This window comes from Osmerus eperlanus, chromosome 19 (genome assembly GCF_963692335.1).
Source record: "Osmerus eperlanus chromosome 19, fOsmEpe2.1, whole genome shotgun sequence".
NCBI lineage: Eukaryota > Metazoa > Chordata > Actinopteri > Osmeriformes > Osmeridae > Osmerus > Osmerus eperlanus.
The window spans coordinates 3,226,326-3,242,309 of record NC_085036.1 but is presented as its reverse complement, the minus strand read 5'-3'; the positions used below and the strand labels follow the sequence as shown (position 1 = coordinate 3,242,309).

Genomic DNA, 15,984 nt, shown 5'->3' with positions numbered 1-15,984 from the left:
AAGTTACACGGTGGATAAATGAAAGTATAAATAAATAAATGTGAACACATGAAAATGTATATCTATATATATACACACAAATACATGTAACATTTATATATTTAGTGCCTCATTTAATTTGTATTTTATAAATGTATGTCAATTAGGCATTTAATTATATATAATTAGTCATTTATTTAAACTTTGTATTATATAGTTATTTATTTATTCAAGTATTTAACCATTCAATTATTTATGTATTTAGTTTTGGCCCCTATAATCCTCCATAGCCTACTTTATTGGATTATAAATCTAAAAGGCTAATATTTTGGATATTGGTTAAGTCACCAAATATTAAAAAAAAATATATTTAAAAAAAACTTTTCTTTGCATTGTTGCACTTTTATTGAAAGCAGGTCTGGACTGGGACTGAAAAACGGCCCGGGACTTTGAAACGCAGACCGGCCCAAGACCCGTGTATTATTATTGGGTGTGCTTTGCCTTCGGCAAGGGCACAACCTTTGTTCTCTCACATATATATTTTTTATTATTTATTTATGTTCCCACCCCTAAGCCTTCGTCAATATTTGGACTACATAGACAACGTCGATGTCAAAAGTTTCGTCTGGGTAGCGATTGAGTTGCTTGTATTTTTATTTACGTTACGTTTCCCGGTTTAAGTATAAATTAAGTTTTTGTGGCGAAAAGTGAAGCTAACTGTGGCTAACTTGCTAGCCACAGTCAATGACGCTACTTACGTCACTAACGTCATGAAAACTCGCGTGACTAGCAGAACATTAGTTTAGCAGCTCGTTAACTTCTGGGAGATAGCTAGGCTAACTGCTTTACTGCAAGGCAGATGCAGAAACGCCACAAACAAAGAGGCCAGGGTGATAACTATTTACTCATTTTACTTTGTGATATGACACACAATTGTGATGTGTAATGTACAATATAAGATGATATTATTAAGGAAGTACATCCACTTTCGGGAAACAGTAGTCTACTATTTCACTGAAGTATTAGCATCATGACATTGATGTCTGCTGCCCGGGCAACACATACCACAGTGGTCTATGATGCATCTGTTTTCAATCGTTAAAATAAACATTCCTCACAAATACATTTTCGTTGTAGGATTTATTATGACATTACAAGTAAACGATTTGTTGGTGAAATTATCATTACCTGTGGTTTCAAACCAGTGTTGCTCACTGCAACACTGTAGCCTACGCGAGACACTACAAAAACATCTACACAGCTGTTTAGGAAGTCAAACGGCGACAGAACATGTTCGGCACTCCCCTTACTTAAATCAAAAGTCTATCTAACTACTAACCTGAACTTCATTGCCACAGCCTAAACTTTGTCAATCTGTTCATGAAAATAATTAATTTCAGCCTAAACCGTACAACGGAACGTTAAATCCAATTCAACCAATGCAATCTCTACCAAGACGAACACAGCAATAGTCTACCGTACTGTTGTAGTACAATTTACCAGGGCAGCTTCTCCACACAGGGCTATATCGCATTTTGCGTTGTTACTGACAATGATTGCTACCAGTGAGCTTTTTATGAATGAGCGATTTTCCACTAAATAAATGACAAGCTTATTTACGTTTTGGGGGGCATATTTTCAGTTAGCAGATGGTACTGTTTGAATCGCGATTCCATCTTCTACTGCCGGTAACGTCGTAGAATAATCTAATCTATCTAATCTATAAAGGGGGTTCTTTATTAATGAATGAATGCAATGAGTAGGCTAAATGCCTGAAAATATCACGAGAAGGGAAAAACTTAAAAGGACGTTTAAGTCATAGAGATTAGGTAAATTTTTACACCAGTCTACCACATTTATTCATTTTGATTCAACTATGAGGCTGCCTCTTGCAGGGGAAATGAGAAGAAATCTATTTCATTCAACACTTCACTCGTATTTTGAGTTGTAAATGAGCAGCAAAAAAATATGCTTTTAAATCTATGTAATCTTTATAAATAATAAGTATGCATTTTTATATTAAATATACAGAAATATCTGTTGTAAAAATGTCATTAAAAAACGGACCCCTGTGCAACCGACGCAAGCAAGCACACCCTACAATTTCCCCAGAAATTGTACCCTCTCTAGTTACATATAAAAAAAATTGCATTATGCTGCGGCCGTTTGACCGGCCGTTTGGGAAATCTCCCGACTGCCATTCCGACCCTAATTGAAAGGTTTTGGTTTGTATTTGGGGGTAGCCTACTTTATGGGATTATAAATCTATAAGGCTAATATTTTGGATATTGATTGGATCTTGACATAGGCTTATGGTAATTTCAAAATATTAGTTTCAACTTGTCGTCCTGTCATAATGTTGCCTATTTTTTTTACAGTTAAAATAAAATTAAAAAGTATTCGGTATTCGGTTTCGGAATCTGCAGAATCTTAACCAGTGGATTCGGTATTTGGCCGAACCCCAAAAATATGGATTCAGTGCATCCCTACATATATGTATGAGAACATTGATGCCTTGCTGAGCTAAGCACACTAAAAAGTGACGTTAATTGTTCAAACATACTGATACGGACCCTTGTTCTTATTTATTTTAAGTTTGGATGCCACCTGTGCGCCACACATTATTTCTACCATTTTCACACAAGCAATTTACTCTGATTTCCACTCTTGATACACAGCTATAACAAAAAATCTCGATGTTAATAAAAACTTTTGTCTTTTCATATATTATTATTTCACTTATTTATTATTTCTTCCTCTTTAAACCCTCAAACTAGAGTGAGCTTGGCGACCCCTCAGAAATCTTTAGCGACCCCTAGTGGGGGTCGCGACCCCCAGGTTGGGAATCGCTGATTTAGAGTGTTAACCGCTGTATTACTTATTTACTCTTTGTCATGATGATTCTGGTTTGGAGCACCAATCTGCCACGTGAGACCATCAACAATCTTCTAGGGTTGGCTGGGTAAATTGACCCTACTTTTCTTGAATAACACAAGGTAAGGTAGAAAATAAGCTCCATGAAATATGTCTCTTCAACCTTGAGTTCAGAAAGAATGACCATTCTTGCCACCTTTTGCATTTTAATAGCAGGCAGCTTATGCTGAGTGTAAAACAAGTGCTCAGGTATCCTCTAAATAATGATAGCCATTTTTGTATTCCGTGCACCTGGGCTTCTATGTTGAGGGGGGCTATCAGTTCATATTATGGTGCCATGATACGGGTCAGGGAAAATCCATCTGAAATCACGCAAGTGATCAATGTCACAAGAAATCCGTCTGGAAAATGTACTGAAGGAGACATTACAAATGTCTACATGCATTTCCTGCTTACTGAAGCTTAGCGGGTTTCTGCTATTTATGATTTCTTGCCATATTCACAAAATGTGTGCTTATGAACAGCATCTTAGCATGGAATATTCATTACAAAATAGATCTGTAACATGTCTTTGTTTTAATTATTGAGTGATATGTGCATACAGAGTGTGTACAAATGAATGTGCATGCATGTTGCGTGCAAACAAGGCATAGGGACACCAGACCAAAAGCTGGATCTATAGCTGAGTGGACAGCAGCAGATGATACCAGCAGCTTGTTGTCAGGGGTAATACCCTTCACACACACCACTGCCAGGAAACACCATAGCTAACACAAGCAACTAATGACTCTCTGAGATGTTGACAAAACCAGTGGCCTCTTGACTTACTGTGCAAAAGCTATTTGAGGCGGTAAGGTTGTTTTATTGGCTGTCACACAGACTAGTACATGAAGCACTGTGTGTTAGAGAAATAAAGGGAGTGGGAGATAGGAATGGGGGCAGAGCGTAAGCAGTGCTAGTCAAACAAATTGAGGCAGAGTCAGTAGTGAAAGAGTGGCTATCTTGATGGCCCCTTGATGAAAGTAGAATTGGGTAGCAACTGTGATGCAAAGATGGCATCAAAACACACTGGTTTCTGTGAGATTGAGTTACAGTTTCATTCTTTGACAGAATTTTATTGGATACTCTTGGTGACGACCGTCACTACATTCAAGCGAGATTCTAATCAAGGCTTTCTAGGAATCAGTTGGTTCCTAGTACAGGAAGCAGTGACTTATTTATCAAAGACTGGTTTGGAATGTTGTTTGTACTTGACATCAAAGCACTCTAAGATCCAAAGAGCTCTTATTCTCCCTGGCGCGAGACACTGAAGTGAAGATGGCAGCAAAGGAGGGCTACGAGCTCAAACGGTAATGTAACTAAGATGCATTGTGTTGTCTGTCGTATGTTCCCGTCTAAAGCCAGACATCCCAACCTGCAGAGACCCATTTCAGGGAGGTGGCTCCCCTAACCGCTCAGCGGTTAGGGAATCAGGAATGGGAATGTTTTGCTGACTATTACCTTTTTATTTTTTATTACTAGAAATTTGATTTTTGTTTTTGTTTTTTTTATATACAGGATGTGTTTAATAAATGGTTAAACATGTTAACAGAATAACATAATTTATAAGTCTTTGGTTTTGTTGTAACAATGATAAACTAGAGAGGGTACAATTTCTGGGGAAATTGTAGGGTGTGCTTGCTTGCGTCGGCTGCACAGGGGTCAGTTTTTTTATGACATTTTTACAACTGATATTTCTGTATATTTTATATAAAAATGCATAGGGCCTACTTATTATTTATAAAGATTACGTAGATTTAAAAGCATCTTTTTTTTGCTGCTCATTTACAACTCAAAATACGAGTGAAGTGTAGAATGAACTAGAGAGGGTACAATTTCTGGGGAAATTGTAGGGTTTGCTTGCTTGCGTCGGTTGCACAGGGGTCCGTTTTTTAATGACATTTTTACAACTGATATTTCTGTATATATTATCTAAAAATGCATAGGGCCTACTTATTATTTATAAAGATTACGTAGATTTAAAAGCATCTTTTTTTTGCTGCTCATTTACAACTCAAAATACGAGTTAAGTGTAGAATGAAATATGATGTCTTCTCATTTCCCCTGCAAGAGGCAGCCTCATAGCTGAATCAACGAATACATTTGGCAGACCGGTGTAAAAATTGACCTAATCTCTATGACTTAAACGCCCTTTTAAGTTTTCCCTTCTCGTGATATTTTCAGGCATTTAGCCTACCGCATTCATTGATTAATAAAGAACCCCCTTTGAAGATTATTCTACGACGTTACCGGCAGTAGAAGATGGAATCGCGATTCAAACAGTAGCCTATCATCTGCTAACTGAAAAAATGCCCCCAAAAACGTAAATAAGCTTGACATTTATTTAGTGGAAAATCGCTCATTCATAAAAAGCTCACTGGTAGCGATCATTGTCAGTAACAACGCAAAATGCGATATAGCCGTGTGGAGAAGCTGCCCCGGTAAATTCTACTACAGTACAGTACTAGACTACTGCTGTGTTCGTCTTGGTAGCGATTGCGTTGGTTGAATTCGATTGAACGTTCCGTTGTACGGTTTAGGCTGAAATTAATTATTTTCATGAACAGATTGACAAAGTTTAGGCTGTGGCAATGAAGTTCAGGTTAGTAGTCAGATAGTTTCACCTATTGAAAGACTTTTGATTTAAGTAAGGGGAGTGCCGAACATGTTCTGTCGCCGTTTGACTTCCTAAACAGCTGTGTACTGTAGATGTTTTTGTAGTGTGTCTCGCGTAAGCTACAGCGTTGCAGTGAGCAACACTGGTTTGAAACCACAGGTAATGATAATTTCACCAACAAATCGTTTACTTGTAATGTAATGTCATAATAAATCCTAACACGAAAATGTATTTGTGAGGAATGTTTATTTTAACGATTGAAAACAGATGCATCATTGACCACTGTAGTATGTGTTGCCCGGGCAACAGAGGCTAATGTCATGCTAATGCTTCAGTGAAATAGTAGACTACCGTTTCCGAAAGTAGATGTGGGCCTACTTCCTTAATAATATCAGCTAATATTGTACATTACATTTCACAATTGTGTTTCACATCACAAAGTAAAATGAGTAAATAGTTCACCCTGGCCTCTTTGCTTGTGGCGTTTCTGCAGCTGCCTTACAGTAAAGCTATAGTTAGCCTACCTTTCCCCGAAGTTAACAGATGCTTAACAGCATTCTCACAATAATAATAATAATAAAGAGAAACATGAAAACAATAGTGAGAATGCTTAACAGCATTCTCACAATAAAGAGAAACAGGAAAACAATAGTGAGAATGCTTAACAGCATTCTCACAATAAAGAGAAACAGGAAAACAATAGTGAGAATGCTTAACAGTATTCTCACAATAAATATATATGTGAGAGAACAAAGGTTGTGCTCTCGCCGAAGGCTTGAGCACACCCAATAAAGAGAAACAGGAAAACAATAGTGAGAATGCTTATTAGCATTCTCACAATAAATAATAAATATATATGTGAGAGAACAAAGGTTGCGCCCTTGCCGAAGGCAAAGCACACCCAATTTCAACTTTTGGTTAACAGAATAACATAACTTATGTCTTTGGTTTTGTTGAAACAATGATAAATTTCAACTTTTGGAGGGGGGGCCAGAAAAAATTGTCTTGGGGCCAGTAAGATTTAAACCAAATTACAATTTTTTTTTATGTTGAGCCCTGAGTTTGAAGGGGTGTGAGGGAAAGAGTAGGCTAGGCAAATTGTAGGCTAGGCTACTCAGTAACGAATTGTGATTTTAAAAGTAGCAAAGTAGATTACTTAGCTTAATTTGTACTAAAGTACAAATACAATTACAGACTTAAAAATTAAGTACCCAAAGAAGTACCCTGAAAAAAACTACTTAATTACAATTCAAGAAAAGGCTCAAGACGCACTTTTTCCGGGAGTACAACGGCACTTAGGAATGCTTGGCTGGACCTGATATTAGTTTCCTCCAGGATCACAATGACTCGGATTGAGAGACTTGTTGCTCTTGTTGGTTAGTTGTAACGGTTTCAAATTCTTGTACTCGCTGTGAAATATTTTACTGTTGATTGTTTTTTCTACAGGTACACTCTTGCACTTTTTGAGTTTCATGTCGTTCAATTGTAACTTGTTTAACTGCATGCTCTTATGGTTCTTCCCTTTGGTACTTATTTGGTTTTCCACAATGTATGCTTCAGGTTTTGGGTGCTCGCAATGTTTGGGGCCATCTCGTTGTTATGATCAGTGACCTATGCTCTTTTATAAAGCTCTCTCTTGGAAGTCGCTTTGGATAAAAGTGTCTGCTAAATGCATAAATGTAAATGTAATTACAGTAGCGTGAGTAATTGTAATTTGTTACTTCCACCCCTGGAATCACCCTGAATCTTCAAGTATTTAATTGATTTGGCACCACACACGTTACCTTCTCCAGTTCCCCGTAAATTGCCAACCCCATCGTGTTTGTACCCAGTTGTCTTCCCTGTCAATTGTCCTTGCTATTTGTTTCCCCCATTCCAACATTCCCATTTTTTATTTACTTTCTCTTGTTGTTGGGGTACCTTTTGTTGCACTCTTCCCACACTTTTTCCCTCCTACACTGACCTGTGCATATGCGGGTTGTTTCATTCCTTACACCACTCCCTGGTCAACTAACACCAGTGCATTAGTCCAACTCTGAAAGCTCTGCCTTACCTTTGCTTTGTTGATGGTGCAGTGTAGGGCGTTGTTCTCTTGATCGTACAGCAGGCTGAAGTCCAGGGTTCCCAGTGTGGCTGTGAGACAAGAATAACAAGATGTGAGTACTAGAAAGGAAGCTCTGGCAAAACTTCAGTCAGGAAGACCATACTTGTGCCTGCTAAGGCCTGTATATTTCCCATACTATCCTGCCTTCAATCCTCTCACGCATGCTCACTCATAATTTACTTTCTGTCAATCGTGATATCAGATGTTCAGATTAGCTGCATGGTCACATCTATCCAATAGCAAAGCAACACACCATCGTTAGCCTATCATCCCATTGCTGTCTTTTTTAATATGATTTTCTCTCGGCAGAGAGAGATCATAGGTGGAGCTCTCCCTGGGAAGACTTCCAATAGAAGTTGCCTTCTATAGGACTTTGTATTAGAAGTTTAAGAGTGACTTAAATCTCTAATACAATTGAGATGCTGGGGGGACCAGGCAATCAGAGATCAATGCTTATGTTTTTCCCCCCCTAGATAAATTGCCTCACAAATGTATCTCCTCACAGACCCTAACCCCAATCCTATCAGCATCAATTTTCTTGCTCTTTGGTTGCCTTGTAACATGTTGTACCTTGAAACAAATACATTTCTAAATTGTGTTGTACCGTTATTTTGATGGTCAAACATAAAAATGTAAACTGAAAAATAAAACTAGGGAAGCAATTTAGGATACTGAGGTTGGGAAATGGCTCATTTCTTAGCACAAACAACATTGTTCAACTACTGACAACAAAGGCGTAGGTTTGGTCTCAGCTTTGGTAGGGACACTTGTTTATTCCGATTTTTTTTTAATACATGTAGGTAATTGGTTCAGGTTTTATGGAGCTGTACTAGGCCTACATCATCTGTACTGGACTTCTGAGCAATTAAATCATATATGATATCTCTCTGCTTTTTGGGTGACATTTTCCTATCTATAAAGCACAAAAGGGGCAAAAATATCAATGCTGAGACCAAACAAAATACTAATATGAGGCTTTATGATTTCCTGGCGTACTGCCAGCTCTCTTTCTGCAAGTCACGATTCACAAAGTGTTTCTGACTCTGCCACTTCAGCCAATTAACTTAAATTACATATTAGGTGCATTCGACATGGACTGACTTCATGCAGCGCTGCAGCCGGCTGCAGGCGGCTGACTTGAAACTGGTTAGACTTTTTGTCCGACTTGAGACAGCGCCGAGGCTAGGTCACTGTGACGTAGCCATCAAAGTACCGTGAGATCGATTCGAGAACTGCCGGCTGTGTAGCCGAGCGCATTTTCTCAAGAGCAACTGCACGGGTTCTAATGACGACACAGCTATATCATGATTGGCCAGGCTCACACACAACAACTTTGACGCGTGTTTTGTAATTATCCGGACCAAACAGTTTAATTGAATTAAAAATGTGTTGAAGCAAGGGTTTTAGTCCTCCCCTTCATTAACGGAAAGACTACGTTTAATTATAAATAAAGTAAAGTAAGCAAACAGCGCTTGATCGGCCATGACTGACGTCAACGCAGCAAACCACGAGGCTGGAATGTCCGACTTCACAGAGCCGTTTTCAACTCCTCCCCGACTGCAAGCGGCTACTCTCGCCGGTCGTTTCATGCAGCCGCAGTCGAACGCACCTATTGTCTCGCAGGCTCGAGGGCGCATTGGTTAACTTGGAAATGTATTTTTCACTTTTCTCGGCGACAAACATAGTATAGATAATAATACGAATGAGTTTTGCAAATAGATATTGTTTTTGAAAATTAACAAAATATTGGTGGGGACGATTGTGTCTTTCCCAAACTTTGGTCGTGACTAGTCCCTATGGTACCTATGCAAACCTACGCCCTTAAGGCACAAGGAAACCTATTATCTCTTTGTCCTGTTTCAAACTAAAAACACTGTCATTTTCCAAAATAGCAGAAAGGTTCAATATGTTAGTCTATATGTCAAACAAAAACAAGCCAGCACAATTTCAGGCATTTGTCTGCTTGGGAAATGAATCTCAAGAACTAGATCAGAACAGTTTTGCACTACTAGCACTTGTTAGACCCACAGTCAGAATAGGGAGGGATGGATAACTTCACAACTACAAACCACATTTATAGCAGGTCACATTATTTCACCTGCAACTTCAAATACAAAAGAGAGCCCATGAAAACAGACAGAAGGAATTTGTCCAAAGGGCAAGTTACTCTAAACCATGGTCTGGGTGAAGACTCGATTGTGATTGGCTGCAGGGGTGTCCGTTATGTGATAATGTACACCTACTAAGTAGTAGTGATGGGAAGTTTGGCTCTTTTTAAATGAACACATCTTTTTACGAGTCATTCGTTCGTTTCAACGGGTGGGGGGGGGGGGCTATGACTTTGCCATAGAAAAGAGTGATTCAGAGTGTGCATCCAGTGCTTCAAGCCTCTGCTGGGGACTGAAGAAATGGCCATTTATGGTAAGTTGTGTAGTGTGGTACAATGTATTGCAAGTTATCAACTAACTCTCCTACAGGGCCCCAAAGTGAGCATTGAGAGCACGAAGAGGGAAATCTCTGCAGTTATAGACTTCCTCCAAGATTTCAGAGAGCACGGATTCAATGCCACCAAAATAGACACCAGGGAAATTGCAGAGAAGATTGAGATGGAGATGATCTGGCCAGACGTTCGGCAGAAAAGAACAAAAAGGCAGTTTGGCTATGAGGGCACAGAGGAGACTACTTCAACTGCAGAGGAACATTTCAGAAGAGAGTTCTTCTTACACTTAGTTGATACTGCCCTGGTCAAGACTAGAAAGAGATTCTCATACATGGAGAACTTTTTAAAGTTGTATGGATTTCTCTACTCCACTGATATAATCAGTGCTTGAAGTGGAGAAAAAAAGGTGCCGGTACTCTAATGCATTGTCAAATCATTATGAAATTTGAGATTTCTACAGTGAAAAACAAAACTTTGAGATATTGCTGGTACAACAACAATTTATTGTTAGCTTATTTATTGACAACATAAATGCATAGCCTCGGGAACATATTTTATCAGGAGGGTGGCTTAATGTTGCGGGGCGGCAGGGACGGACTGGGAGTAAAAATAGGCCCTGGACTTTTAACCAGACCAGCCCACCAGAACCGGCCCCCGTATACGCCACCACAGCTGCCTGCTAATGCATGCATAGTCTGTGTTTGATGTGATGCTAGTTCGGGAGTTCGATACTTAAAGGCCAACTTTTTTGGCCTTTATTTGAGCGCAAAATCGTTTTTTGAGCTTTGTGTCAAATAAAAATAGCCGTTTTTTAACCCTTGTGTTATCTTCGGGTCATTCTGACCCATCAGTCATTGTGACCCACCGTCGTATTGCGACAGATTTACCGCATACAAAGACAAAGTGAAGCATTTTCTTTTAACCGTTGGGCTGTCTCAGACCCCCCACATTGCAAAGGTTAAAAGAAAATTATTTTAATTTGTTTTTGTATATGGTAAAATTGGGTAAACACAACGATGGTTCGTTATGAACCTTTGGGTCATGTGACACGAAGGCAGCACGAGGGTTAATTGGTAAAACCTTGTCTAGTGAAAGTGATGTCTTTTTTTCTCTTTATTTTTCAGCCCCACCCTTACGTTTCTTATCCTGGTTTTCCATCGTTATTCTTCTCCCGGTGTTCCCGATGGCCAGTCCGCTACTGCGGGGCTATTCCGCGGTGGTGGATTTTAAAGTCATATCATTTTAAATTCTCGTGCTGTCAGGGGGTGCTGCAGCACCCTCAGCACCCCTAGTTCCCGCAGCCATACATAAATGTATGTGTTTATTTAAACAAGTTTGAAGCTCATGATTCGTAGCCTACCCAATGTTTCTGTTTTAGGCATCAGCTGATACTGTCTCGATAACTTTTTCGAATCTAGCGTACCGGCACGCAAGAAAAAGTGCCGGTACGCAAGAAAAGGTGCCGGTACGCTTAAGAGTAAAATGTAGAGGAGTACCGGCCCACTTCGAGCACTGGATATAATGAAAAGCACCATACATCTCTTAGGTCTTTATCCAAATCTAAGCATAGCACTGCGGCTCTTGCTTACTCTTCCTGTTACAGTTGCATCAGGTGAGAGAAGTTTCTCTACACTGAAACGATTGAAAACATATCTGCGCTCATCTATGTCCCAAGATAGACTGTCATCCCTGGCTGTCATTTCCATCGAACATGAGATAGTGGAAACTGTTGATACAGACTCCATAGTTTTCTGAGGACAAGGCTCGCATAGTAAGATTGGTATGAACATGATGAGAAAGACAGAGGCCTCGTTTACACGGAGGAAAAACGCATATATTTTCATGTGGTTTGGCCTTTCATTTACACGAAAACTGAGGTTTTATCACGGAAAACGATCATTTCTAAAAACTCCGGCCAAAGTGGAGATTTCTGAAAACTCTGTTTTTGTGTTTGCGTGTGCACTAGGTTAAACAAGTTCTCAAACGTCACAGTATGCGACTAAAAATGCATCACGTCATGTGAGCGTCCTGTTTGTAGTAATGTAATGGGGTCATTTATTTGTGAATTGCGTTACATTTGTGAATCACGAAATACATTTGTGCATCGCGTTACATTTATTTGTGAATCATTCAAACAAATGAACCTCGCGCCTGAAAGGTAAAGGAAGTCGATCGTGTTATTCGTAGTTGTTGATTTTAAGAATTCTGATTGGTTTGCATGGCTTTATCCTTCACATTACACTGCAGCCTACAGGTTTGGCAGTTATGATGGCGCTCGGGGGCGTATTTATGCGGGTTCATGTAAACAGAAACCTTTTTGAAAACGATCTTGTGTGTACGACGTTATTTTTGAAAACGGAGGGGCAGAAATATTCGTTTCTGTAAATACCTGGCTGTGTAAACGTGGCCAGAGAAAGACAAAAAAAAGGCATGAGGAGGAAGAGAGGGAGGAGGAGAGTAAGGGACAGAGACAAAAGCAGATGGAACACTCAGCACTCAAACACAGTCATAAAGAAGAACAGGAGAAGAACAGAAAAAGGATCTTCTATCGTATTGTCTAGTCTTGTGTCCTATACTGAGAGACTCTCTCCGCACCACTCTCCGAACTAAAAATCATGGATTTGATCCGCTGGTCTCTTAATGCAATTGACACCATCTTCTCGACGAGAAGTTTGGGTTTGGGGGAACCTGACTGTCCTGACGGGACGTTTGCAGCTGGCTACTCGATGGACGCGTCGTGTGCCTAGCGGTGCTTTCCGTGGAGGACATTGAAGACATCTACCTATTCGGAACCACGATTACAGGCTTTTGCTGATTGGATTAGGCGCTGCCCTGGTAAATCGAAAAATTAAGGAAACGGCTACAGCTGTCAAAAGCCCCCTAAGGCTGGCCGACATGATTGGACCGACGGAGACCGGTAGAAAAAGGAGTAGACGTGCAAATTGGAATGCGGCCACTCGACCAAACAACCTCAATCTTATCTGCTTTCGGCACCCTAACCAGCACAGGCCTTGGACAAGACCGTTGCTTTAATAACTCCCCTGAATAGCGCTCCAGAGAGACTCTTGCATTCCCTACCCCCTTCCAACAGACACCTGAGGATTTCTGTCTCTGTCTGGGACCTGATCAAGGTTGTCTCCATGGCAATACAATCTGCGAACTGAGAACTGTCTGATTGTGGCCTAGGCGATGGCGACAACCCAGGCCTACTCATACACTAACTTTCACATATAACAGATATGCACGCACCCCCCCACCCCCATCCAACGCCTTCACCTGCTTCGTTCCCCCAGTGTGACAGGCGGGTCTGTGACCAGCGCCTATCATGGCTGCAGGACCAGATGGCTGCTTGTTGCGCTGGCTTACCTCCATCCCCGTTGCAAGTCATGAGTTTCTGTAATGTTGTAAAATGTATGTGCTTATGTGCTGAGGTGTTTTTTTCCTGTTCCTACACTGTACTCCTCTAGGAGCATAGTCTGGGTGTTGCCTTTTTTTCTCCTTTCTCTCCTCATGTTATGCTGAAATTTCTCCCTCAACCTTGTCTGTCTACCCCCTTGTCATGTTTGTGTATCAGAAACTGCAAGTGGCAGCTTGGATCCAAGATGGATTCGAGAGACCGCAGATAGAGTGCGGCTAGTTTGTTATATGTTTTAGATCAACACTTGTATTATTGTTTTTGTTGATTTTATGTAAAGCACTTTGAGCTGCAATTCTTGTATGAAAAGTGATATATAAATAAAGTCTTACTTACTTACTTACAATAGATTACAATAAACTAGGCTAAATCATCACACATTCTACCTATGCCCTTGCGTTAGCAAGCTAAACTAGTTTACATGCCTACAGTCTAGGTGTTTTCGCTATTTAGCTGTTCTTGCATTCCTTGCAAATCAGCGTTAATAAATAGGGATATTCCCATAGATAAACATCAGCCATGCCTGTCTAGTGTCTTGTTCTTTGGGAAGATGGTGAAAAGTGTCAGGATTCCCGGTACAGCCTGGAACACTGCATTTACGGCGCTCCATTTTCAATATCTTGAAAACTTATTAACTTTCTTATTTGTAATTCCTGTGGAAGTACAGAGCAGCGTGCAGCTAGCTAAAAAAGTGTCGGAGATCTACGCGACCTCCGTTTATGTTCCTGGACCAGAAAACCAGAGGGCGGGTAAATGTAAGTTTTGGGGCGTGACAAAGTTGATGCTGCAATTTGTGACATCACAAGTTGCACTGTTTCAAAAGCTAGCGTTTGCAAGTTTCAGTTTCAAAATAGTAGTGAGAAGTGAAATTTTGATAGGATAGAGGTTTCAATGGACTTTGAGGTTCACTGTATGTCTATTTTACACACCAAACTGTAATTTTTAAACTATGACAAGGTAAAATCGGTTTTGCAATCAATCACCCCTTTAAAGATCGGATGGGGGGGCCCCATACATACCTTCGCCTTGGGCTCCCAATTTGCTAAATCCGCCACTGCCTATGCAACAGTCCCGATGCGCGGCCATGAAAAAATGAACGAATCACTCTTTGAGAAGACTAGTTACTCCCAAGTCCTTGTAAGGATTCGTTCAAAATGAACGAATCGTTCATGAACGACACATCACTACTAAGTAGTTCCAGTAAAACTGTCTGTTCCCAGTTCTAAATTATTGGGCTGGCTGCATAGTATGAGCCTGGGTCTAAAAAGGAACCATAGCAACAGGGATGCAGTCAAAGCCTCCGTTTACAATTTATTGAAACACTTTAACAAGCTAAAATTGTGTCAGTGTCACATAACCGCTCATCTCAAATCCCATTCGCTATTCATCTTGCTAGTCACTTCAGCCAGGCTGTGCCCGCCAGCCAACACGACACAGTCCTTTAGGCTACACCAGAGGCGTAGACACGGGTAGGCACACGTCTACCCAATTTTTTTTAAGTCCTACCCAACAAAGAAAATATCTCAGAAAAATGCAAACATTTGTGAAAATCGCAAAAAAAAAACTGTAAAGATGCCTATTCATATTTTTCTAGGCCCACCCAAAAAAAAAAATCTGGCCACGCCCCTGGACTACACATGGCCGATTATTTCGTTCGGGAAAATCTTAATATTGATTTGGGGACAACGACATGGCTCGTCTTGTTATTAGACAGTGTCAAATTATATTTACTATTTGGAGAATATGTCAACATTGACGCGATCATCTCACATCCATTTGCTATTCAACTCGCTACAGGCTGCAGCCGGCGACAGTAGTAGCCTAGACTATGGCCGATAGGCTAGGCCTACTTTGTTCATAAAAATATTGATATTGATTTTGGAACAGTGACATCGCTGGTTAGATAGATAGTCCTCTTGTCAAACATAGTCAAATTATATTTACTATTTGTCAACCGTACACAATGGTATTGCCTTTGAATCTTGCTAGCATAACGTTAGCTCTCTGGCTAATGGCTCAGCCAAAGGAAAGCCAGTGTTGGTTCTATGACTATGAGCTGAACGGACTAGACATATCAGAGTTGGCTAACATTGAAAAACTTTAAATTTCTATTGCAAAATGCATGAAAACGTAAATTAATGTTTGGAAAAATAAATTGGTGGCAAGTGACCATGGTACACCCACGGCACACCCGATGAGGTGTACAATATAATACAATAATGGACAATGCAGAGGCGTGAACCGTTCGACGCGCAGCGGAGTCCATTATTGTATAATATTGTAGGCTACACCTCGTCGGGCATAATCTCTTACGTAAACCCCCACAAACATATTTTCAACCCGATAGAAAACACTGAGGAGAGAGCCAAAACATTTTAAAACTTGGCTAATCTGCTCAATTTCTGCAGTGTAAAAGAAATTCACAAATAAAAGCCCCCAGGCCAGTTGCAAACAGAAAATCTCCATTGCTGCAATTACAAAGCTGGCTGTGAGGATAGACAGTAACCATGAAAATT

General features: G+C 40.2%; 1 protein-coding gene across 2 annotated transcripts in view; it reads right to left on the bottom strand.

The window, feature by feature from the left end:
* doc2b (double C2-like domains, beta) overlaps positions 1-15,984 on the bottom strand; it is a 262,373-nt gene that overhangs the window by 188,836 nt on the left and 57,553 nt on the right. For both annotated transcript variants that reach the window (XM_062485089.1, XM_062485090.1), the window contains exon 2: positions 7,563-7,642. In XM_062485089.1, the coding sequence (XP_062341073.1) occupies positions 7,563-7,642 (80 nt within the window). The remainder of the gene's footprint in view (positions 1-7,562; positions 7,643-15,984) is intronic.